This window comes from Antrostomus carolinensis, unplaced genomic scaffold (assembly GCF_000700745.2).
Source record: "Antrostomus carolinensis isolate BGI_N321 unplaced genomic scaffold, ASM70074v2 scaffold7714, whole genome shotgun sequence".
NCBI classification, from domain to species: Eukaryota; Metazoa; Chordata; class Aves; order Caprimulgiformes; family Caprimulgidae; genus Antrostomus; species Antrostomus carolinensis.
In genome coordinates, this window is record NW_010312761.1 from 110,132 (window position 1) to 137,304 (window position 27,173).

Genomic DNA, 27,173 nt, shown 5'->3' on the forward strand with positions numbered 1-27,173 from the left:
TCCAGAGAGTTTTGGTAATTTCACCTCATAGTTGAAGTACACAATGGCACAATCTTATTAACTCAGTTTCATACCCTCTAAGACCAATTTCTGTCATCTTCCACATCAGATCCAGAGCTATATTTATTCTCCACAGCACATAACATTATTTCCACGTGGACAGTTATCAGTGCAGCAAGTGCTCTTGCACATTCCTTTGGAACACCTGAAAATAACTGTTTCAAAAGGGCATGATGGGATGAACAAAAACCAATATTCTCCTTCAAGAGAGAATGGCAATAGAGTGGAAAATTACCAAGGTCATGTAGAGAAAAAAGCCCAAATGAATAAGCCTTACTTGTGCAGGGTGTGAGATGGTCGATCATTTTTCTCCAGTTGTCCATAGCAGCTAGTTTTTGCTTCAGGAATGAAGGAGTATTTTTCCAGCATGGCTGATGCAGCAGTGGCTATAATCCCAAGGCCATCCCGTACCCGAGCTTCTAAACTGTAGTCCCATTCATCATAAGAGGCTGAAATGAGTCCTGAAGGAAACTCTTTGGGAGTGATTTCTGTGTTACCACTAACCAGGCTGGGAACTATCCAAAAAAAATCATAGCCAGTAAGGCCCAGGGAACGAGCCTCATCCAGTATGTAGACAGCTTCATCCTTGGAACAATATAGCAGGATGACAGATGAATGAATTTTCTTCAGCTGAATTTGGGTCTTGGCATCTCCAAAAGCAGTATCGAGTATGATCACGTTCTGCATGTCCCAGCCCACAAAACTATTTTCTACTGTGGTCTTAATGACATTGATGAAGTCTCGATATCCAGGAAAGGTGGTGGTCACCAGAGAGAACACGTGCCAGTCATAATCCTGCATGATCTTCAGCATGACGATGGCTTCTTGCTGAATGGAAGCCCCAAACTGGAAGAATGTGGACATCACATCCTAGAATACCAAACACAGTGAAAGTTTACTAATTTTGTACGAGTCTGAAGGGAACAGAATCTCTAATTCTTCCACCCTCTTTGGTCCACCATGGCTACCAAACTTTCATTGTCCTTGAATAACTTTCTGTGCCTTATCACATTCATATCATTAATAAGCAACATTGATCATAAGTACCACTGCTAATGAAAACAGCTGCCAAAAAGCAAGGAACAGATATTTATATAGGAAGTTTCTAAGTGCTTGATCACTTGAAGACAGCAACACAAACCAGTACTTACTGAGGAAGTGAGAAAGCTCTCTAGAGACAGCCACCACTGTTAAATAACTCATCTCCAGCAGGTAGCTTTAGATGCATCAAACTTAGTGGGAATGTGACCCAATAAGTTAATAAAAATTTTTAGTTACAATGGAAATAAATTGCAATACACATATAAATGAAGTTCTGTACTTCCACCTAATATCTGAGGGACACTTCATTTCCATAGGTTCACTGGACTTGGTGGAAGCTGTCAAACTCCACACAAGTAGATTTATCATCCCAAGATACTGAGTTCACTACTGTTCGTGGGCTCACTACTGATCATGCTCCATTCAGAGCACAAGGTCCATTGATGCCTGATGAAGAATTAACAGGATGGGACTCCAGGGACAACCAGCAAGCTGCCAGTGCTCTCATTAAAGGACTTAAATGAAGTAAATTCAAACAATGGCCTCATAGTCTGTAACTGGTAGCTGCACTGCCTGACACAGCTTGTACACAGCAAATTTAGTCAATTTGCTATGAAACTTGTTTCTAATATTTGTCTTGGGCTTTTACAGTATTCATAATATTTTATACAGCATAAGAGCAGGTCCATCTAACAACATCTATCAGGAACCGGCAACACAATAATGTATTTTGCTGGCACTAAATTTATAAACATTTTAATTGGTCTATTTTTGCCAAGTTGCTGTAAGATCCAAATTTATTTTTGAATTTTAAATTCTAGATTTATATACATCACAGTTGTTACTGTACCAAAATTATATACCCTAAGCTACATAATTCTTTATTTTAATTTTACTTCAATATTTATTCCTGACCTGTAGTAGCAACTGATGTGCACCATTTTCATATAAAGCATGAACTCCTGATGAAAGAAAAGCTTATGATTTAAAAATAAGATATTAACAATGCAAGATTTCTTATGTAGCCTTTACACAAAAGAGGCACATGGTGCTTTTAATTTAAAGAGTTTTATGAACATTGTGGTGAACTGCTATCCTATTTTTACAGTTGCAGAGAACAGAAACAGATTAATTGACTTAGGTTTCATGGCAAGGGTGGTGGTAAATATACAATCAGTGAGAATGTTAATTCAGCCCTACAAGTTCCATATTTTATCTACGGAAATTAGCACAAACTGAACATCTATATTTTTTTTAATAGAAGATGAGGAGCATTATTACTTTCCAAGTGTTAAGAACATGACATCAGGATTTTATACAGCTTAACAACAATACAAGTCTTTTGACTTATGTCAGACCACGAAGACCACTATCGAAGGTACAAAATACACACCACTGCTCAGAATAAAATCACCTGCCATGGCTGCTTTGGTACCTCAAAGACAGCATTCTGAATGCCAGTGCCAGACCTCCAGTGGTTTGGGGTTAATTACAGATGTTATAAAACATATTTGGGAAAAGAACTGAATTAGCAAGATTTGGTTGCTGAATGCTTCTAAGAGCTATTCCCTGGTGACCTGCACTGTGTACTTAACAATAAACAAACAAGCTTTTCATCTAGAGACACTTACAGCTAAAGAAACCCAACATACAGATAATCTGCTCAGAGTCAGTATTTCATTGTTTAGTTACTGATTTACTATTACAAAGTAATTTAGATATCAAGAGACAATGCCATGAATCCAAGTTTGCTGTAGCTTCCTAATTGAACTTAAAGAAATATTGCAATGCAAAGTTAATCACTTCAGTTTTCGTCTCCAGCTCTTATCTTATCCTGGTGATTACGTTAAGTAACAGTAAAAATAGGTACAATAATGTATAATAAATGAAATAGATTATTTCCATCATATCCTTTCACTCTACCCAATTTCTATATGTGGTTTATGGCTACTAAAGTAGTGGAATAATTCTTTCAAGCGATACATATGCCTTGGTCCTTTGTGCATCACAAGGAGCTTCTCCAATAAGGCAACTGAAGATTAAATCTTTGAGGGCAAAAACAACGCACATGGACATTTTCAAGTGTGACCTTTCTAACTAGTAAATATAGATTTTTAACCTAGAGCAGTACTTGTCATCCTCCCTGGCCATGAACAAGGGTCTTGTGCACAACAGCCTGTGTCACTATTACAGAAGTCCGACAACACGACAAAAGTAGTAAAAATAAACCTTTCCTTTTGGAAATGTTTTGTTAGAAAAATACTTTCTGAAATTTTTTATGAAACATTTTTCTAAAGTTCATACCCATATTACAAGAATTCTTTTCACATAACTGTGAATGTGAATTTTAGTCAAAATCAGGCAATTAATATCTATCTGTGATCAGAATGGTACTGTAATTACATGGTGAAAACAGGTTTGGGTTCAGGAAAAGCAAAGACAAATATCACAAGTGAGATTCTCATGAAATTCCATGTAGCTCCACTGACTTCATGTGATGCTTTTATAGAGCTGAAGATCTGACTGTATGTGTTTACAAAGAATTTGAAACAGATGGAAGATTACAAGCAAATTGCAGCCTTAGGAACTTCAGCAGATATTTAAATGCCTATAAGGAGAATATTCAAGGACACATTGTCCATTAAGCTTAGCGGGGGGAAAAAAAAAAAAAAAGACATTTTAGTGAAGAAACAGCAAACAAATAAATAAAACTATAAGGGATTCAACTATTGCATCTTTAGCCATGTACAGAACTGTTCCTTTTGGGGTTTTTAAAGCTTCACATTCTTCCCTAAAAGCATTATTATTCCTCTGCTTTATACAGACCTAGTATTTTGTTGCACATATAGAATTGAAGTTCTACTTTTCTATATTCAAAAGCAAACTAAAGTGATGTTTGTAAAAAACCAAAATTACTCAGTTATTTTCATTTAACTGTCATCTATCAATAAGTCATTGCTGAACATACAGATTAAATATCAGAGGTGCTTTAAATGCACATCAGAAATGTGTTCTTTTTCTTTCTTCAGTGGTCCCATCTATTGAAATTATTGGTGGAGAATGCAAGGAAGCTGTACCACTTATCCAATACAAGGAACTTTTGTACAAAGGAATTCCACAGATAAATCTCAAAGCATGAAAATCCCAAGATGTTACACTGATACGAGTAAAAATTTCATTAGAAATAGCTTTGGAAATGATTAAGTAATGCTTTATCTGATTTTTCTGTTCTAGCTTCTTAGCTGGATGCTAGCACAGCCATGTAAACAAAAACAGCAATGAAAAGAGAAGGAAAAGAACTAATGAAAACTTTTTGTTTCTTTCTGTCTTGCACATGAACATCCAGTTTATAGCAAAACAACTCCCCATATGTTTCACACCAGAAGGAAGTAATCCTTCAACTGCTTCTTGCTTAATGTATTCTTGAATTTTGTATACAATATAAAATTCTGTCATTACAGGAGAAGGGCACTTCAGCATTCCCATGCTTGTGCACAAAACACAGCAGCTCTCTCTGGTGCTGTCATTTCATAGATTAATATATCAGAGTAAGTTGCTTTTTAATTAGCGTACCAAGTCTATAAATCTGTCACTGTTGTCAGATTTGCACATTTCATTTCCCCAGTTCCAACAAGTTACAGAAATATTTCTCTGAAAACCTCATCCTCAGCTATTTTCATGACATCTTAGTTTCCTCGCTCCAGCTTTTCCATGAGATCAGCAGGGCATATTCACAGCTGCTGTACCAGCTGAGGTAAGCCCTGACAGTAGTTTATCCCTACCAGGGAAAAGGCTACAATAATTGGTTAGTTAAAGAAAGAAAAACTTGTTATCTAAAATAGTCTACCTTTTCTTAAATGAAAATAAAATTTTAAACCAGAACAAAATAGGGGTCAACATAAGACCAAATCAATTTTCCACTTGGTAGACTTGTCGAGGACAGTTGTTTCACTGGCAAGACAATATTATGACAGGAAGCAAAAACAATATGAAAAACAGTTTAAAAGCAATCCAGAGGATTATTTTATTCAGCTAGAAACAAGGTTATTATGACAGGGCTACAAGTAGGACTTAAAAGTTATCTTAATTATTTCATTCTTACTCACCCTCTGCCTTCCACAGAGACCCAGCAAAAATTATTTTTCTCCTATTTTACACCACTGTAACTTAGTTATTCCAATTTTATAATATATTAAAGGCATGTGGTGCTGGGTCTACATACACAGTGCAAGCTGTTTCCTCTTTAATGAATTGTATTAGTTATTTGGCATTTTTATGCAGACTGGAAAAACTGAAAGCCAAAGATTAGTCATTAATTTAAAATTAACAATTTAGCATCACATCAAAAATATACAGAAATAAATCATTTGTGCCAATCTCAAATGCAGGTAAATAATATATCTTGCAGTGTGTTAACTTGGTACTATTTTTCTTGGATTACCTGAAATGATGTACTGATCCCCTGGTAAACATGAAGTGAATAGTGTTTATCTGTTATTAATATCTAGGTTTCAGCCGTCTGGTCTTTGTGGTGCTATACAGGCCCATGCTAAATTTTCAGTAAATGCAAATACTGAAGTGGAAGAGCTGAAAGGAAAACCTTTCCTCCCAAGATACCCTGCACATTTCTAAACTCTTAAGTTATTAAATTCCTGCTTCTATTCACTAACACTATAGAACATGTAATTCCCAACACAAACATCTCACTGAGGCGCCCAGGGAGAAAACTCCCCCATTCTCACCATGGGAGCAATTTAGGGGAAATTATACAAAATTATGTACTTTCAGGCAAAGCAGAGCAACATGTGAGGGTGGCAGTTATTTACTAATTATTACAGAGAGCAGAAAAGACTTGTTTCCCAAGAACCTGTCACCTCTCTGGCCTCACATTGGCAACAACATGCAGGACCCTCACCCGCAGGTTTCTCTGCTGATGCCAGCCTGGGCCCCAGGCATCCCCACCAACCACCATCGCCCCACGGGGGACCCCTCAGGCTGCCATCACCTGCAGCCAGGCCCATGCCCAGCCCCTCAGACACTGACTTGCTCCCTGCACTCAGCCTGGAGCCCGACTTGTCCCCCTGTCCTTGTGGAGCCACGTCCCGGCCCTGTGCCAGCCCTCCCCCTGCGTGGGCTGAGCTGACCAGGAGGGAGGGGGCAGCCGGGCAGGGACAGTGTGGACGAGGCTGTGCAGGCTCCTGTAGGCCCCATGCAATAGATCTTGCGTTCTCCAAACCTGCCCACATAGACCTGTGAATGTGTTTCACCATTTGTCATTGAGAAGATTGAAGCCTTCTAGCAGAGCTAGAAAAGGGATGGAAACTTTCTCACTCTGTAATTTAACTGGTGCAAACACAGAGCCACAAAATGTATAAAGGTCAACAAAAAGGACGAGCCAAGGCCTTACTTTTCGTTTTAAAAGTTTGTTCTGGGAGAACACTCAAGTTAGGAAAGGGCAAGTAGCAAGCAAGGGAGTACATTATGGCTTTCCAACATCTGACATGTCCCCTTTTATTATTTCTAGGCATAAATATCAGAGAAACATGATTTTGAAAGGTTAGCACTGGCTTAATCAAGCATGTTCTTTCCCATTTCCAGAGGGAGCCTGCAGGGATTCATTTTGCAGAAGCTTCTCTATTTTCAGGTCATCGTTTTATCCTAAGAATTTTGCCAGATAACAGGTTTTTTTCGAGTTCGTGGGTTTGGGGTTTTTTTTTTTGTTTTCATTACTATATTAATTTAATTTTATACTACTTGCTTTACTGATCTGGGCCTGCTACAAGAGTTGAACTTTGTCACTATTTTGTCTGTACCAGAAAAGCAAATAAACAAACACACAGGAACAAGAACAGGGTTTCTACAGATCAACGCAGATTCCACTTGGTTTCGATCTTTTACATTCTTTGAATAATACAGTGTCATGCCTAATGAATTGAAGTAACTCAACATGGCATCACAGTGAAATAACACAACTTAATTATGGAAGATGAGGAGTTTAGTGCAGACCTCATGAGCCATTCCCTGGGCTGGAACACACCGTCTGGGTTTTCATTCACAGATTGTTCAAACACTGGAAGTTGTGATGGCTCAGTCTGAGCTCCTGTGCAACCAAGACAGGCAAGTGAAAAATGCTTTCACAGGCTGAAATGACATCAACAAGCTTGTGACCAAACTTGATAAAATCCTGTGAACCCAGCAGGATTTCTGTGTGGTCTTCTGATGAAAGGTTTATTCACAAGATGCCTCCTTTCTAGGTAAGTTTCAACTTCCACTGTCACAGAAATGTCTCACATTGTGTCTGTTTCAATAAGGAAGGGCAAAATAGTGGTTCTACAAAAAGGCAGCGTGGAGCTGGTTGTACCATAGCTATTTGGGTGAGTAACAGCTATTGTACAGCTTTTGGAGTGAAAGCAAACCCCAACATGTGAGAAGTAGAGTACTGATACTTGTAAGGAAGATAAGGGAGAAAAAAGAGTATTTTCAGACAAATGACATTTGCTTTGTATGTTCAAATATTTCTTGAATATAAATCAGTCACTCTTTAAGTCATACATGGTGTTCTACATCAGTGGAAAGTGTTAGAATTATCCTAAAATATTTTTCCTTTCTGAAGATGATGTTCTGTACAAAAGTTTCTCATTTCCTATAAGTATTTCACCATGAAAATAAGCATTAAAAAATGTGTGTGACCTAATATATCAATTAGTTAGCAAGCAGGACAGATTTTATGCCACAGATTATGGCTGAGTATAATTTCTGTTCTGCCCCTTGTCATGACTGCAGATAATTGTTTTGCCATTTTTTAAATTTAGGTGTCTGAATTTCACATGGGTTGTACAAGCAGCATCCTTCTACTTTATTCATGTAATTAGTCAGCACTAAACTGATGCAAGTAAATAGTCTCTTGAAGAGCCCAAATAGACTTCATTTTCCATAGTAAAACTACTTTAAATTAGCCATAAAGCATATCTTTCACCTCAAGGAACACCTGAGTTCACATGGAGAGCTCTTGAGTCTGTCCTTTCAGTGGAAACTCTTCAAACACTTGTTACGAATGACTGGAGAGCAATCAACAGACTTAATGACTTTTCAAAGACAAGGAAGGGAATTGCTATGAAGATACTCCAACAACACTGGTGAAAGTAACTGGCTTTCTGCTGTATGGAAACATTCATCTGCCAACAATTCACATTTGATGCATCACAACAAATCTGTGGTGACAGCCTTAGCAGAAAATGGGGTCCTGTTCTCCCCATGGGAACATTAGAAAAATTAGAACAAACTGATTATGACCTATTCTATCAGAGATGACCTTCTCTTGATTCATAGGCAATCTGGGGAACTTGAATGAATATAAAACAAAGCATTTAGTTTACAGTGAGTTATATTACTTCTTGGAGCAGACAGCTAGTTCTAATTATAAATCTTGAAAACAATCCTGCTGTTAATGGCCATGCTTACTGTAAACAAACTTGTCTATGTGGTTTAACTGTCCAGTTTCAAAATGAGACCCTGATAGCCAGGTTTCAGTACAGGAAGTTGGATCTCCAACACAAAGGAAGATTTCAGAATTTCCAAGACAGTCAAAAAAAGAGAAACAAATGAAAAAGCAGTGGTTTATCTTCCTCTTTCAATAAAAAGTGAAGCATGCTAATCTCTACTTTTTAAATTCTCAGCCAATAAAATTTCATTCTAACAGTTTAGTCTTATAGACTTTACTGCCCAAAAGGGTTATATCTCTAGTCTTTATAAAGTGCAATGGCCAAATTTTATCTGATTAACAGTTTTACAGCACTATCCTAATTACCTTTTTTTTTTTTTTTTTTACAAAATCAGTCATCCAAATCAATATTGCTCTATGCCAGCCATAAGTTTAAACATGCACACAAATTACTGTGAGCCATCCACTGAATTTGCTAGAATTCAATTTACTTTCTATCTTTTTGGGTACCTGCAAAATTAAATTACATAGATTTGGTCATATTTTTTCATTTTAATGGTAATGTTTTAGCTAAGCAAAATTTCACATGCTTACATTACTATTGCTGTGGAATCGAAAAATATAAGTTGTTTGAATAGCTTATGGAAATTTTCAAGAATCAATGCTATGCCATAATTCATTCCTACAACAAATTTTAATTCCAGCTGTTTGGTATCTAACACAGTAACTATTTCACTTAACTATAAGATGACATCACTGAGTAATTTAGATATGCATTGTATACCCCCAACCTATAGGAAAAGTGGTTCAGAACCAGGATTTAGAGGACAAGTATGACTCTGTTCAAATTTTCTATCTTACCTAGTACAAATACTGCACAAGAAAATTCTGCTTAACAGACTGCTTACAGCTTATGCATCAACAAAATTTGCTAAAGGATTTTCACACAGTTTTTGCCATTAGGAGCTTTAAAACTAACACCATCCAAACTTATTAATCCTGTAAAGAGAATCAAAACTTTACTTACCCACAATAACATTTAAATATGCTACAGCCAGCATTAAATCCAGAATCAGTAAGAATTTATCATTTAATGGCAGCTGAATCAAGCCAAATAGGCTGATTACTTATAGTACGTATTGCATGTGTGCATAAATGCCATACACCATCTAGAAAGATATGCATAATTAAATATAAATAAAAATGCCTTAAGACATCATCTCCTTATCTGAAGACATTTGGTCTCAATTGAATGCTAAAATACTTCTCACTTGTGTTGATGATGAGAAGCCAGAAAACCATTAACTAAGTCATTTCCATACGTCTACACTTAACAAGTCGAAATGAAGGCAGCAAACAACCTCCCCCTCCACCCCCTTTCACCAAATGGTGAGTATAAAATATTAAACAAATAAAAGAAATATAAAGCAAATTTAATTTTTTTACTGTGTGGTTGTAACTGTGTGCTTTTCCTTTACGAACCAGGACTCCTGGACCAGTCACCTCTGTGTACCTAGTCTGAAGAGAGAAACCCAACAGCAAGAGGCTAGCTGGGGAGGACAATAGGTAGACAGATGGGAAGGAAATTTTTTAGGAGGAAGGCTAGACAGAGTTCAAGGAGCCATTCAGAGCAGCTTTCCATGGCAACAGAGATTTGTGGGATATAGTCAAGTAGCAGATGAAGATCATGATAAGACAAGAGACTCAAAATTCTTGATCTCTTCAAGAAGACATAAGCATTTTGGTTCCCCAGGTAGTTTGGGTGCTACACAAGAAGGGGTGCAAACCTGACTCACCTGCCTTTGGAAGGTAAAGTCACAAAAACATCATAACTTATCCAAAGCATCCATGCTGCTTTTAAATTCAAAATACTCTGTATGTTCTTCTGCTTTTATGTAAAATCAGCAGATCTGAAGAAGAAAGGGTACTCAAAGGAAATACTATTTATGCTTATCCTTTATATTCTCCTCTTTAGGCATCACCTTTGGCCTCTGGGCAAAGCTACAGCTGCTCTCTTGTTGTGCTAATAGAAATTATATGCTTTCTCAAAGTGAATGATCAGCTCATCAGTCTAGCAATGAATATCCTTTTCCATTGTACATTTAATAGCAGCAGGTCAGAAGCAAATTCAGTTACAGAATTTGTGGTATGTGTGATCTGTATCAGTACCTACATATCACCCTAGCTCAAGATGAGAGGATGGCTAGCTGCATATCTGAATCCTGCTGATAAAAGCATAGCCCAAAGCACACCAACAATGGATGATACTTCACTGGTATTCACTGCAGAGCCTTTGAATAATCATAGCTGAAAGCACAAAACAAAATGCATGCATTTATGTTAAAGCAGTTGCAAGGTCTCCAGTACTCAGAGCTATTGCATCCATATGAGAAGGAACAGAGGAAGAATGTGGAATGAGGAAGAATGTGGGATTCAGTTGTAGGCAGATACAACAGTTTTGCAATATCAACGTGCTAACCAGATAAGGACATGAGCATTTAATGTTGCATTCTGTGATGGATAGTATGTAAGGTAATATAACAGATATGCAGATAAAATACTCTGTTGCACTTACTTTTTCTGACTCTACCCACACTGTTCCACACCTTTGACTTAAATCTGCCTTTTCTTTTTGGCATTCTGTTTAAGGATGCATCAACTGATTTAGCTGCAAGAGTATCACCCATCAAGAGATTTGCCAAACACTATTCCCCATAAGCAAATAATATTTCAGGCAGAAAAGCTTTACCAACATACATTCAAATTACTGAGATTTGTATACGGCCAGTAAAACTGTGTCTTCTATGAAACAGCTTACCTCAAGTTGTTTTTCCTTAACTAAGTAGAGGTAAAATATCTTTAAGCATAGTTCTGATTTACAGCAAATACCAGAGGGAAAATACAACTTCAAGGAAGGAAATGTTCAAAATGCTAAGTATAGGTCCTTACAAGGCACAGTGTTTCTTTCTAGAAATGATTACAGATTTGACAGTCATACTAGATACAGTAAATACAGTACTGCTAGAGCAAATTGAATATCTAATTTCCAGCTATAAAAAACCATGTTTGTACAATGTTCAGTACAGCGTGAAGAAGATTGAAGCCATCTTCCTTAACCTGCACAATATCTTTGTGCTTTGAAGAGACATAATAACCCTTATACTAAACACAAATAAGTAACAAAACATTATTTGGGTTGACGTTTTTAATGCCAGAAATTTTTATTAGTTGCATTTGGCAACACTGTGCATATAGCTATTTCCTAAATAGGTACAGCATCACAGAAATCAATTACTTCTATAGATTCCTATGAAAATATAAAAATAAACTCCAGTTTTTCTAACCTAGGTAGGAAACACAAAAGATTTTTAACTAATCTCAGAACAGACTACAGCAGTTAATAGATTTCTTCAAGTATCCATATTGCAACTAAATTTCGAGTACCCTCAAATTCCATGGGAGCTCAGGGTGCTCAATAGCCTCCAAAGGTGGGCATCCTCTTGCAGAAAGGAGCACCTGCACAGGTGTGAGAGTTCAGCCATGCCCGTTTTATTTTTGCTACTACATGCAAAATACATCCTCAGAAAAGTGTTTAAGTACTCAGTAAACTGGGATTATCTACCAGTATGAAGTGGGGGTACTTGCTCATTTTCATTAGCAGAACTGTACATCAAAGGGATTTAGATGCCAATCCTTTGGGTTCCTTTGAAAAAAAGCCTTTTGTGTAGGATGGCTAACAAACAAAACACCTGTTCTTACACGTGCCCTCAGTTCCACAGATAAAAGATGAGTGCTCACTGCATTTCCAGGACCTTATGTAACAAAGCTTGTTAAGACAGTTGCAATTGCAGTTTAGATTTCAGTGGAATAGGCACATGGGATTGTGCTTTGCCTTAAACTAGCGTATCTTGATTTGTCTCCATTTGTGTCCCTGAGTGCCATACCCAAGAATAGCCATTTTAAGTTTACAGACTACAAAATTGTTCTTTTGCAGATCCTTTAAATTAACCCATGGACCTCCTGGTGTTCAAAACCCAGTCAGAAAAATACTGAGATTTGAAAGCACCTTCCTAACCATTTCCATCTGATACTTACTATTCACAGCAGGTGTCATATTTTACTATGATTAAACATCTTATTAAAATAAGTATTTTAGGATATGCTTACTGTGACACGATGTACCACCAAAAAGGAGAAGAAAAAGCCATGACCTGATTCTTTGCAATATACTCCACCAAAACTCCTGTAATACGGGTGAAATGTGGAAGAATAGAGGAAGACTTCACTGCACAGCTTTCAGTAGGCAATTCTGGCACTCCTTTCCATGAATCATAATTCTTTATATAAAAGCAATGCAACTTCAAGTTCACCAGATGATAATATTTCATGTTACATTAACAGATAATTAAAAGATTAATAATGAAGCTAAACTGAATCTCCCCCTGTGGTGCAAGGAAGATGGATCTGTGGAGCAAGCAGGGATTGTCCTGTGTTCAGGATCAGCTCATTTTAGGGAGAAAGGTGTTGATTTTTCAATTCTCTACTAAATAAAGTAGCCTTCCTGCACAGTATGTACTGAAAATTGGGAAAGAAAAGACAAATGAGATGTAAAAACTATACCATATCGCCTGACATGCTCCATTCCATACAAAGTAGATTCACCCCTCGACATGAAGCTCTTCAGGAGATGGATACCTGGCTGGATGGAAGCTCATGTGAGATCTGTGATTCTTCTCAGTGGGCAGATGTTTGTTGCTACAATCGCAACAGTCTGTCAGTTAATTAGAAATCTCAAAGAAATAAGCAGAAACAAGCTTATGTAGAGAAAAGCTCCTTTCTGATTGTCTCTGATTTCTACGGGAGTAAATTTGGATGCTGAAGATCATGACAGGAGCATGTACTAAGAACTAAAATGTCACTATAACACATGCAAAGAACAAATGACTGTGTGTGTATTACGAAACACACGCTGCAGGGAACAGGTCCACAATGTGCATTGTTTTTTCTCTACTCAGCTTTCCTTGCACAGAGCAGCCTGGCATAGACTTCAAAATCACTGGCAAGGAAATCAGAATCACTGAGCTACTGCAAAGGACCTTGGATAACAGGAGTGGAGGAGAGGAGCAAAATCCCATCCATTGAAGAGCAAGCAGTTCCTAAGCAGAAGCCTGGATGAGAAGAGCAGATGTTAGAAAGCATCACAAAAGAAGAAGAGTCGGATATCCAAGTACCTACTGACCCATGGGCTGGGCTTCCTGCTCCCGACAGACACCTTGCTAGGCATCCCACAAGTAAAAATTCCATGTACAACACTGCCTCTGAAAGCCATTTCTGGTGACAGCTCAGCTATTTCCAGCACATCCTATACCAGTTCTGCCATCCAGAGCTGACACAGAGCCAGAGAGAAACAATCAGCGTGTTGGAGATGCCATTACAAATAGATGAGTAGCGCAAAACCAACTAACTCCTTCATGGGCGGCAGCAGATATTTTCTTTCACTATTTATGGATTCTGTATTATTAACAAATATTTGGACAAACACTGGTTCTTGATAAAAATATTACATATGAAAGTTTTACCCAATTTTAAATGAAGCACGTTCATTTGAAAACAAAACCACAAGATCTTCTGTCACTTGAATTTGTACTCTTTCAGAAAATATAAAAGAAGCATAGAGCAGAAGTAATATAAAGTGACAGGTGACTGGACACAAATCACAAACAGTTAAGGAATGCCATTTACAAAAGCCCATTTTCTTAATTATCCTTATTATTAAACAAATACTAACATGATTTTAAATAAAAGCAGTGAGGGCCAGTAAAAGTTTAACTCACTAAATTACAGCAGTAATTATCCATTATTCTTAGTAACGTAGCTTAGCCAGCAATGATCTGTCTGTTGCTTCAGATTGCATTTGCACGACGACTGTGTCCTAAAAAGGCATTTTCACAAAAGCTGCAATTCAACAGCTATCAATTTTCAAAGATATAACAGGTTTCCTTTGCAATAAGGAGTACAGCCTTAGAATAAGCAAGTATCATGCATTTCCTTGTAAATCTTCCCTCCTGGAAGATGTATTTATCCCCAGTGACACACACAGTGAATTTAGCATAAGCCATGCTACAATGCCACACCTGATGAAACGTCTTGAAACCCTCCATCCAGACACAGTTTCTAGCCTCCTCTTTCAAGTGACCATACGTCTGGTCCAAAGGTGGTTTTACTGCTCTGTATGGATGATAATGTGTTGCTATACATACCCATAATACGGAATAAAATTGTATTTATTTTATCTCAGTGTATCAGATGATGACACTTCATCTGACTGGACTAAAAAATAAAGTTGAAAAAATTCTAACTTCTTTTGTAGTCTGATAAAAAATTCAAACCTGTAAAATATACTATGTATAGAATTATGTACGCTGAATACTCCTGCACACTGAGTGCTTCATCCCTCTCCAGGAGATTAAGCAGCACATTTTCCTTGGAGTTTTTTGCCCTATCAACCTCATAAAGGATTTAAATTTATTATTTTACAGTCACTCCACAGAAACAAGACACACTAATGTTTTGTTGCTTACTATGAAAATATCAAACAGTTTGTGGTGATCAGTTAAAATATTCCATTTGTTTTTTTCTATGAAAAATTGTTTTCCTTACAATCTCACCTAAACCCCCAAGAAAGATTTTATGGAGTACTCAAGAGCAAAATTCAACACAAAGCACAGAATTAAGTATAAATACAAATAAAATCTTTAAAATAATATACAGATGCTTGTGCTATGGCAGAAATAAGCATATATGGATAAGTATTGTCTACTCACAAGGAAGTATTCAAATTATTGCTTGAAAATGAGACTACTAAATCAAAACGAGAGCTGAACCGAGCAATGATATTTGTACATACATTGGTGTATTTGGAAAATAAATGAATGCATAAAGCATACTCTCACTAACTCATTCATATAAATTGGTATACAGTGAGCAGAAGAATTTGAGAAGACAAGGCTAAAAATGATTGCAGTTTCTTCAGCAAACAAGCAGAAGAGATACAAATGTGGCCTGAATGCTAAGATCACTGTGTTGGAAGACTTTGTCATCTCTTCAGTTTCTTTCAGAGAACTAGTTAAATGCACACTGGTGCATTCTGAAGCCCACAGCTAGGTGCACATTCCTACTTAGGAATATGAGGTAACATTTAAACATATTCACAGTTTCTTAACATCTTTAACGCAGACCTCTTCCCCCGCCCACCAGCCAGCAGCTGAAGAATGTGTTTATATGAAAACAGAAGCACCTTTATTTACTGCAAAGCTCAGGACAAATTCCTGTCCGATTCAAGAAGATGAAGTCCATGTATTTAAACTCTTTGGGATCTCCAGACAGGCTCAGGGTATTCAACAAGTAAGAGGAGCAAATGTTTAGTTAGTGAACGTGATTCAGTTGCTATATACTCATAAACCAGTTTCATTTATTCCTTTCACTACACAAATCAGAGAAGTCAATCTCTTTTATGCTCATCACCTAGTTTTCAGAGCCCTGTCTCTACACAGAGACTAGTATGTGGTCCCATACTCACCAAGAGCTTAATGTACATTTTTTGAAAGGGTGTGTTAACCAATTTCTATGTACTGCAGTACTATAAAAACTTGTGAGGGGAGGGTAGGGATGGGTGGATGACAAATCTAAACCACTACAAGAAAGTCATGATCTTTAAATAACTGCTGTGTGAAGATGTAGCAGTCACACCATTACCAATTTAGAGCTAACCACAGGACATCTCGGTTGAATGGAGCTTTCAATAAATTATGTCAGTCTTTGTATTATTATTTGAACTACCATTACTTTCTTGGCAAGGTATGTGATTCAGCCACTAGCCCTTCAGAACAAGTATTTTAGCTTCTAAGCAAAGTTTGGGATAGCACACTGCCCCAAGAACTTCTCATCAACATGTTTTGCCATTGTACCAGTTCTGTACTCCAAGAGCTACAGACTGGGAAATCTTGTAAATCATGAGAACAGATAGCTTGGCAGACTTTACTCAGATTTCTCAGGCCAATGAATGATAATCAATATTAAAGCCAGCTGCTTCTAAAATTATTTAACCGATGTGTTCCATCCCTCCCTTTTTATTTACCTCTAATTTGTTACCTCCCATTGGCAGCAGTCACCTTTGCGGTGCAGCTGGAAGAGAGATTCATGGGAATACTCCTTGGTTGTTCGGTACAAAATCAGTCAGGTTGTCTTAAACAGGCTCTTGTGTCTCATTCATCTTAAAAATGGCCAACTCTGGTCTGAAGATGATGAAGGGTGTTCAGTGATTTTCAGTGCTGCCAGAGCAGTAACCTCGAAGGAAAGGGATGATATTGAGCACTGCAGGTACTGGAGCAAGGGATGCAGACTGGACTGAAATAACTTATTTTTGCAATTGTTATCTGATGATAGACTTAGTCTCCTATCATTGAAATTTATTAAACTAATTAGATCTCTAAAATCTAGGTTAGATCCAGAGATTGTATTGACATTAAAAAAAAATCACTACTTATTAGAATCTCACTGACATTTCCAATGATACAAATTACTAACAGCAAAGCAAAGCAAAAATTATATCACATTCCAATTTAAACAAAAAACCAAAACCAACCAACCAAACAAAAAAACCCAAACAACAGATCGGGTAGACTGAAAATCATATCTGAAAATCATGTCTGCCTATTTAAACTCATATTCAGGATTTATATTTTCTGAGTTGTAGCATAAAGGGATTATTTGGAAATATTAAATGTATGCTAACACTTTAGATTTAAGCGACTTTTGCATTTATTTAATGCAGGTTTTGCAGGTAAGGTATTAATTACACATCAGCTGTTCAGCTTCATTCTGCTTGACATCAACAAATAATAATTTAACTTCTGGTTTTCCTGCATATAGAACAGATATTCCAAGTAAAGCTGTTACACTAGAAGTCAACATAGGTCTCTCACCATCCCTTAATATTTCTAATTTTGGTCATGCAGACCAGCATAAGAAGTGCCTGTGGGGGCAGGGGGAGGTTGGGGGTTTTTAATAACTTTGCAGAGAGCTATGAAAACCTGGACATTTAAGAACAAATATTAACGATGCAACCAATTAAACAATGCAGCCAACAGAACATGCTGGGTAAAACACATCAACAGAATAAGCAAAAAGAGTAACAAATCTAATTGTCATCAAAACCTATCACAAAACACACACACCTCCCAAACAAGCACTGATGATGGCTGTGACGTAAGGTCATGACAGTTCATTAGGCGTGATTAGCATACTTCCCTCTTGCATAACAGAAGCCCACCACTATCCAATTAATTTGAGGGTTATGAGGAAGTCACACCGGCTGACTGGAGTTATAGGATTAAAATAAAGACTACAGCTACAAGAACCTCTGGAATTATCTGTTCCTCAACCAAGTTCTACCTTCTAAATGGTTATAAAGCCGTTCAGTTCCCTGCAGGACACTCAGCCATTTCCACGTCACATCATCATACATATCTAGGTATCGCTATGCCCAACGCTTGGAGACCACGTAATAAAAATCTGTTTCAGAACAAATTTGTGGATTCTATTTGTTACATAATATAACTACTGTTATATATGTATATATGTTCATAATAAAAATTATGAACAATAACATGTATAATATATACAATGCACAGACAGAATCCCTATATATATATATATATATGCAAAAAAACCCCAGAAGGTTATATACATGTTCATATACACTCAGCAACAACATATTCCTCCTGTCATACTGACTGCATCGTACTAACTGGTGTCTTAAGAGTGGATGAGTCATTTGAAGAAACTATGAAACCACTGCAGATCCAGAGATGTTTACTACTTTAGTAATTAAAAGCTTAAGAAGCAGATTTTATTTTAATCAAGTGAATTTATAATGCCAAACCCATTTCAGTTATTTTCCAGTAGAGGGCAAGAACAGCCATATCTAGTTCACTTGCTACCTGTAATTTACCCATCAGTCAAATTAAGCCCTAGAATGGCAAAACAAATCTAAATGGATGTTTTGAAGATTTGTGATGAAGGTAAAGCAGCGATAGAGCATTTTGTTGCTTGCTTGTTTGGTCTTCTTCAGCGCCCAGGTCACATTCTGGGCTCTGTATGTACTCCTCCAACACAGGCCACAAACCCTCTTCATATCCCAATTCCCTTTCCACAATCTTCCCGCCTTCCAAGTTTCTTTCCAGATTACACCTCAGACTTGCCAAGGCCAAGGCTGAGGCCAAGTTTAAAGTTAATGAATGTGGACTGGATGAAGTTTTCTTCAGGCTACAATTCCTCCACAGTGCTTTCATCCCTGCCTTTCACGTCAGTAATATTCTATGTACTGACAGAAATTTAACTGAGCTTTACTACGCTTGCACATAGGCAGACTGATGAAATACTACAGAAAGGAGAAGCAAATTTCGTAACACATCACGCAGATCAAGCACACAAACACACATGTAAGAGTGCAGGGATGTTCATTAGCGCTGGTAAGAAATTAAAGATTTCATCAATTTCCAGAACAACATTTCTAGCAGTTTTCCAGAAGCAAAATCTTAAAACAGTCAAGGCCTGATCCAAAATCTCGAACAGTTCTACATCTGGTCAACATCCAGGGCTGTAAAACCCGCACTTCTAATAATGATAGGAAAGTAAATACCCATCTTATTATCTGTTAAAAATTATTCAAGCTTCTCCAGGAAATGCCATATTATGGTTCATTTATTGAATTAAACTATAGACAACACTTTTTTTTTCTTCCCAGATTTTACAAACTTGTATGAAAACTTGCAAACTGGTGTATATATAAAAAATAAGTGGGGGGAAAAAAAGTCACTTTTTCTTCATCTGTGCAGATCTGGCATGTCCTGCTTTCCATACATGACAAATATCAGATTAGAAAAATCTGACACTTCAAATTTAAATTTAAAGCCTCACCATACCTGCGTGCTTAGCTAGTTGAAACACAGGAATAGAAAGCACTGTTTTGCTAAAGGAAAGCAAGTATCTGTCTCTTTGTAACAAAAAAGGTGCAAACCTCTTTCATAAGATTTTAAAAAAGGTGAATCCTCAGTTTCCAAATCTGTGAGGGACCTCTTTAAAATCTGGCATGATGCCTTCTTGGGTGAAGAACCTTGCTGTTCTGTGGAAGGTATTTTCTTCTGTCCTTAAAAGGCTATGACAGAAATCACTTTTGGGCTTTTCACAAATAATGAAGGGAAAATTAAATTCCTCCTCTTTTAAATGGGTTGTTTTAATTAGAAGTGGAAGAGAGACATAGCTCCCAAGTGACCCATAGTGCATGGATCCTCATTTGAGACAAACAAAAAAAGTCATTTGCAGCAAGAAAAGCCTGTTTGTGGGTGTTGAACCTCATGTGTGCTGAGCCATAATGATGATTTCTGGAGTGCTCACAGCTAATTTACAGGCTTTCCATAAACATAGCATTATAGTGTTTGAATGATTCCTAAACATAGAGGAGTTTATCCCAACACGCCTGACTGTAATTATCCTGTTGAAGGAAAGCAAAGCAGACAGAATAATCACATCTTAGAAAAGTGATTCCTGGGAAAACAGCGTATAAACCTTTCCTACTTCTGTTCTCTCTTTGAAAGCCATTTCAAATTTTTGTTACTTAATGCATTTTTTAAAACCTCTACTCATTACAATGAATCCTTGCTTTAAGTTTAAAACCATTGAGTTTTTGGGGGGATGCTCATTACATAGGGAAAGGTCTAGCTAAGTACATCCACCTTAACCATCAGCTGGGACCAGAATCCATACCACACAGTAACATGCACAATCACTTTTGCTTGACCAAAAAATGACACATGCTAAGTTGTCTGTTTCTTGTAAGTTAAGAAAAAATGTCTGACTGGAATCGCTAACTTTTTAGCAAACAGGAAACCTTCATTTTTAGATTAGAAAAGCAGCACTGACTAGATGGCAGTGATTATAAAGTGGCTCAGCCCAAGATGCAGCGCTTGTTGCAGATACATGGAAAACTCAACTCAGAATTTATGATGCTAGGTCACCTGGATCAGCCTGCTCCAGGCTTGCTGGGCTGCCTAATGGATCAAGAAAAAGACAAAGCAAGTTCTCAATTAAAGATGAGTCCTCTTAACTCCCATCCTACTCCTCACCAGCTGGGTATTTAAATTCAGAATGCATATGTCTAAGGTGCACAAGGCAGCAGTGCTTTGACTGAAAAGCGGGTACTAGAGGGAGTATGAAGCACACCAGGTCTCAAGCAACCACCGCTCAGCCTGCCTCCTCCTCCTGAGAGCATGACTTACCCATGCGGCATATTATCTCCCACCTTCAGAAATAAACCAGTCATGCTCACTATCACAGTGCTCTGCGAAGCATCAGCCTTAGTATACCTTCAGTGAAGACAACTCAGAGAGCTGCAGCCCAAATTTCATGGATTTATTTTGTTTAAAATGTAAACCAAAGGAGCAGGGAGATTATTTAGATCTCATCTCCTCCTTCCACTTCACCAACAATTCTTGCTATTTTCAATCCATAAAAATAAATCTTTTGGCAGAACTAAATCATATACTGAAAAACTTGGTCTCAGTTTTCACAGGGACTAAATAGTAAGTAGCTGGGCTTCAACTCCAGGTCCCACTTAAATTCAGGAAAAGGTTCTCAGCAATTTCAGCATCGATCAAATTTACCACCAAGGAAAATGTTTACTCTTTTAATGGGTTGTCAAGCATTGGAACAGGCTGCCCAGAGAAGTGGTTGAGTCACCATCCCTGAGGGTATTTAAAAGACGTGTAGATGTGGCACTTGGGGACACAGTTTAGTGGTGGATTTGGCAGTGTTGGGTTTACGGTTGGACTTGATCTTAAAGGTCTTTTCCAATCTAAATGATTCTATGATTCTGTGTATTCATATATGGCTATCCAAGTAAACGTTGCCTCTTAGCAAAGTACATATAACAAAGAAAACACTATTTTAAGAATATACTTGCCTCTTCAAAAATGTGACCAACAAACTGGTCTCTCCATTTAACATTCACGATACTTTACATCAGCTTGAAAAATTAAGTGGAAATAGGCACACAAAAGCAATTAGGTTGCACCAAAATTTCATTATAAGCACATATATAGACACATCTTTACTCAAACCCAGTTGGAGAGTTACTGATCTTCCACATTTTCACATGTGTGAAACAGCTCTTCCATAATACTCTCCCTGCTTCTCTCTCCGGGTCCCAATCATAGTATTCAACTACAGACTTTTCTGAGAGTCCTCCAGCAAAAACTGCCTGCTTCAAAGCATGCATCCTGTATTTATGTACAACTTTCCCTGTGTACATGCATTCTAATGCATGTAAATTCTAATGAAAAAAGATAGATTTTAAAAGCAGGTAGTAAGTGTCCTTTTATAACTTTAAAACGTTCAATGATAGTCCTGAAGAATAGTGCCTCTGCCAACATTTTTTATGACTGCATAAATTTGGCAAGGTCTGTAAAGCAGTCTAAAAATCAATCTCTCCGAATTTCAGAAGACATACATTTATTCGTGCTTTTGCAAAAGACTACATCAATGCTGAAGAGTGCAAGAATTTAATATGATATTAGTTTAACCTAGCATAGCTCAAATCAATAAATAAAATTAGAATAATTTACTCTCCCATGACTAAATGCTGAATTTAGCAGTTTTTTGAGATACACAGCTAGATGAGACCAGAGATTTAATTTCATTAGGAGTGCTTTTTGCTGTGCTCTTCTAAAACTAAATCTAACTTTTCCATTAATAAATGCAGTCATTAAAACTGCTTTGTAATTTTAGAGAGCAGTCTTAGAGCCAAACTGTCCATCAGAATCAGGTTAACAGTAAATAGATCATATTCACTTTTTGTTTCACAAAATACCATTCAAAATAATAAACATGTAAATAAATAATTCAAAGCATTATTTACTTAAAGTGTTATGGGAAATGTCATATCGGCTCCACTTGGCTATGATGGCCCTTGAACGTATCCTATTATCTTTGGATCCATAATACTTTAAATTTCCATCAGCATGAAGCATGACCAGGATCAGCCCAAATGAAAGAATTTCTGTGCCACCATTTTCAGTATGAAAGCTTTCCTCTAAAATAAGATGTTGGCTGTCACTTGGCACAACAGGGAGACAAAACTGTCAAAGAAATCATCTATCGTTATCTTTTTTCTTTGATATTTCTAACTCGGTGCTTTGCACTGCTAAAGGCTTTAAATTCTTTCTCCTTTAGGAAAAAAGAGTGTCTTACAAGAATAAAACATGATTCAGTTTAATTCACTCCATAGGAGTGAAGTTCCTCTGAAAGCTAAATGCTGTTCTCAACACTACATGCACTGCAGGAGGAAAATGTCCTATGGGCTCAAGGCTCAAATTCCTGAAGATATGTACGTAGGTGCCCAGTTCAGTTAAGTTCAAAAGGAGATAAGAGCCCAGATTCATTTGGGACCCATGCCTTAGTATATCCCTAACACATATGGTATTTTCTGTTTAATACTTGTCAGTATTCCTCTGAGCAAAGTATCACAGTTATCTAACATCGCGTGCATGTATCATTTCAGTAGAGCCAACAAAACACAGTAACTGTGAAAGCCTGTGGATCCCATGGATTCCATTGCAGCATCCAGGGAATTAAGCATAGAAAAGCTGCAGGTCTTAGGTGAATCCCACGGCTGGCTTTTGCAGTGGAGATAGCATTTCTGAAAGTTGCCAAATGGCAACTTCAGCGCCTTAAGGTCCTTAGAAACTTCAGAAGAGGGACTGGCATAAGCAGAACCACTATCTGTAGACTTTGCTTTGGACTCCCCTGCCCCATTCTTTGCTCTCACCCTCTGGTGAGCGTAGCTTCACAGCTCATGAGTGCCAACTACTACAGTCTCTTGCCATTTATCTTGTACTGGATGTATGCTAGGTGTTTGACATGATTAATTATAGGTGGCTTTGTACTGCCCCAAGGAACTTTCAAACCAATTTTAAATATGACAGAGTGGGGCTGCGAGGTAAGGAATCACAAGCTTCAGAACCACAGCAATCCTAAGCTGACAATTAATCGGTGTGTATAGAAAGCAAACATCCAATCCCTAACATTCTGTGATTCTGTGACGTGTTGTGCAGGTATCTCCAAAGACCACCAAAAATCAGATCATCTTAGTTCATCATTGCCAACTTGGGTGAAAGTCAGACCACTTGCACAGAGGGATGGATGTAAATAAGAACAGACAACTGATGTACCAAGACCACCTACCTCCATCAAGGAAACTGATAGTATGGTGTTTTGACGTCAAGACTGAATTCATATTAAATCCTTCACTACTAAAACAAGTGGCAAATAGCATTTCTTGCTCTTAGGGGAACAGAATAAGCATAAGAGCAATTCACAGGGAGAAATGTTTCAGCAGAAGGTTGGAATTAAGCCAGAGGCAGGGCATAGTCTCTTCCCAGCAACCAGCAAAGCTCCTACTGAATAAAAGATTGAGTCATGGCTGTACTGGCCAAATTCCTATCATTCCCTTGTGCTACAGGACTGAAGAGCGAGAGAATAGAAATCCAGCATTCCCCATATTACACAAGGAGTTTCACCAACTCCTTTGAGTTCATTGTAATCTTTGTTTTAAACATTGAAAATGTATCTGCCTCTTTGCAAGAACTATCTTGGTCAGCAGATGTTGTCCTAAAGTGAATCCCCACAGAAAAGCCTTTCTAACCAGCATGTGAGCCTCCTGGTCTGAAAGTCAGGATTCTTTCCTGGACATGACTCTCTTCTCAGATTGTTTATAAACATGTTAAAGCCCGGGGCTGTTGTATGCAAACTCCTCACAACTGAGAATCAGTAGGTGCCAAGCAACTTTCAAAAGACTACCATAAAAAATGTATAGAAAAATAATCACTAATGCATACAAAAAGCACAGGAGGTTGTGGGGGAGTAGAAGATAAAAAGGAAGAGAGAGGAGGAACAGCAGGAACACTGAGTGTTCCAGCTTACCTTAAGTATCTGCTGGCACTAAATGCAGTTCTATAAGCAAACCACAGCTCCACACCCACCTAAACACTTGGAAACTTTGCCAACGAACAGGAATCATGAGCTTCTGAACCTTAACAGCAGTTCGTGCTTTGTAGAACAGTTGCTTAGTCTCCTCAGCTACCACTGTCACAAATCTGTATCCTAAATGCATATTGAGATACCTCTCACAGTCCATCCCATCAATAAGTCCTTAACACCTGTATTTATAGCCTCGTCCTCCTTCCCCCACTGTCTGCGCTGACTAAACACTAGGGAAGACCTGGAATAAACCTAAACAAAAATTCCCTGTGCAAGTGCAGAAAAAGCTAACTCAGGAACTACAACAGCCTCTTAGAGAGGTTCCTACACTCTTCTTGGAGGTTACCCAAGTTTGAAGTATGTATATAGGCATTTCTCATCCTCAGCCAAAGCCACCACTGTCACTGCCCTATGGCCTCAGCATTACTGTCACTAAAGGGACAAATTTAAGTACACTGTAATGCACAATCTGTGCTATAATGATTTTAGAATGAAAGACACCATTTTGTAAGATAAGGCAAAGGAAAAGGAACTTCAAAATGTAACAAACCGATTTCTCACCAAGAATCTTACTAAAAATCATTCCAAATAAATAAATAGTAATTTCTCTTTCAAGAAAATTAAAAAAAAAAAATCTATTCAAAGAAAGGAAAAGCTTGAAACATCAATTAAATGCTAAGTTTTAAGATGGAAAGGTTATCTTTCAATTTAAAGGTGAATCACGTCACTGGATACACACATTTCTGAGCATGTGCAAAGATTCGTTAGAAGACAGAGAAAATTCACAATACTGACTAAATAGCAAGGACCACAAAGCAGACCTTTAAATTACACCCTTTCCAGCCAGGCAAAACAATTCCTCTGGAAGCAATATAAACAACTTGAAGCTTTTATTATCTCATTCCAGCTCCCTGGAGGCTTAAAGATGAAAGAGATACCAAAGAGTGGATCATCCGTGTCCTGTTTCTTGGATTTTCTAATTCTTTTTCCGAAGCACATTTTGAAACAAGAGCCCATAACAAAACTAACTCATTTTCTAACACAGCAACAGAGGGGTATTTTCTCACTCCCACTTGTCACCTTTACAGTAGCACATGGTAGAGGGGGTAATGACTTTGAACCTGTCACTTAAGGACAACTGCCCCAAGCAGGAAACAATATATGTCTGAAAACAGTCAGATGCAGAGTGCTTAAGAGCATTACCTGAGCAAACGTTGTACTCAGTCACCTCACCTCTGTTTAACTTTTATTAGTGCTGAAATGTAACAGGTTCTGAGGTTATACAATTACCTAAATCTAGATAATTTGTATTTTCAAAAGAAGGCATGCAAGGAGGTTAATACTTCATGATACTTAGGGGAGGACCAAATGTTAAAATCTCAAACTTTGAGGTCCTTGGGGTTGCAGCATGTAGAACAAAGTGGAGATTCTGCACCCACAGCAGAAACTGGAGAACCTAAATCAAAGCAGCACATATACAGTACCAAATCTTATTTCTTTTTGCTGGCAAGAACTGAAGTGCCCAGGCAGTATATTACCAGCTACCTAGGTCTAAAAGGCTATGCTGGCTGCCAGCACTTCTTGACCTGTTTCTCCATAGTTTGCCAGAAAAGGAGAAGCAGTATGATGCATCTGATTTACTGCCATGCAAGGTACAAATGTTTGCTGACTGCACAAGGTATAAATTTTCTCTCTATTCTTCATACATATTTCATATATATATATATATAAAATTATCCACAGTAAGATAAACTGCGCAGAAATAAGAGCATTAGTGATTATAAACAGTCTCAAATAGACCATTTTGCAGGGGAATAAAAAGTTGATATTACAAGTTTCACAAACTCATTCTCATTTGCCCAGTGTCTGTCTTTCTAGGAGAGGAATGCTTAGAGCAGAAGTGTTTATTCTGTTTTTTCTGCTAAAACTTCAGTGAAAAAATTTAGCCTTTGAGGTTCTAGTTTATGCAAGAAGGAAAAGTGTCAGATCTTTAAAAGGAAGTACAGCCTTAGTAACTATCTAGACAGAGAAGATCGAAGAGAACCTGAGAAAAGAGCAAAGCCACGTAAAGCTGCAAGCCATCTGATCTCCAATGGCAGCATTGCTTTGAGCAGGTGACGGAACCAGGGAACCTCCAAAGGCATTTTCAAAGCTGAATTTTTCTTTGATTGTTCAATCTACACATTAACCTCCCCAGTGACTAAGGAAGCACTTGTGACTGACAGAATCTTGTTAAACTTAGAGGCTTATATACAAATGTCTTGAGCCATCATGATATTCTGTTTCAAAACATGACAATAATGCCCTATTTTGGCACCTGCTGCAGTTTCACATTTATATCATTGAAAAGGGGTAGCTAATTGCAGGGTGCCTACACTGAACCATTCAGAGGACAGTACAAGCAAAATCAGTTCTTAATCAGCTTCAGAAATACTTCCCAAGTCGTCATTATGTTACATCAGAATTCCAAATTATTTTAACAAAGGGAGTGCATATCAACAGGAAGAGTGGTGCATCATCCATAACTCCTATGAGT

General features: G+C 37.7%; 1 protein-coding gene across 1 annotated transcript in view; it reads right to left on the reverse strand.

Annotated features, from left to right (window-relative positions):
- Nucleotides 1-27,173, reverse strand: part of GRIN2A (glutamate ionotropic receptor NMDA type subunit 2A) — a 171,081-nt gene that overhangs the window by 73,825 nt on the left and 70,083 nt on the right. The window contains exon 2 of the mRNA XM_010167098.2: nt 338-930. Coding sequence (XP_010165400.1) covers nt 338-930 — 593 coding nt within the window. The remainder of the gene's footprint in view (nt 1-337; nt 931-27,173) is intronic.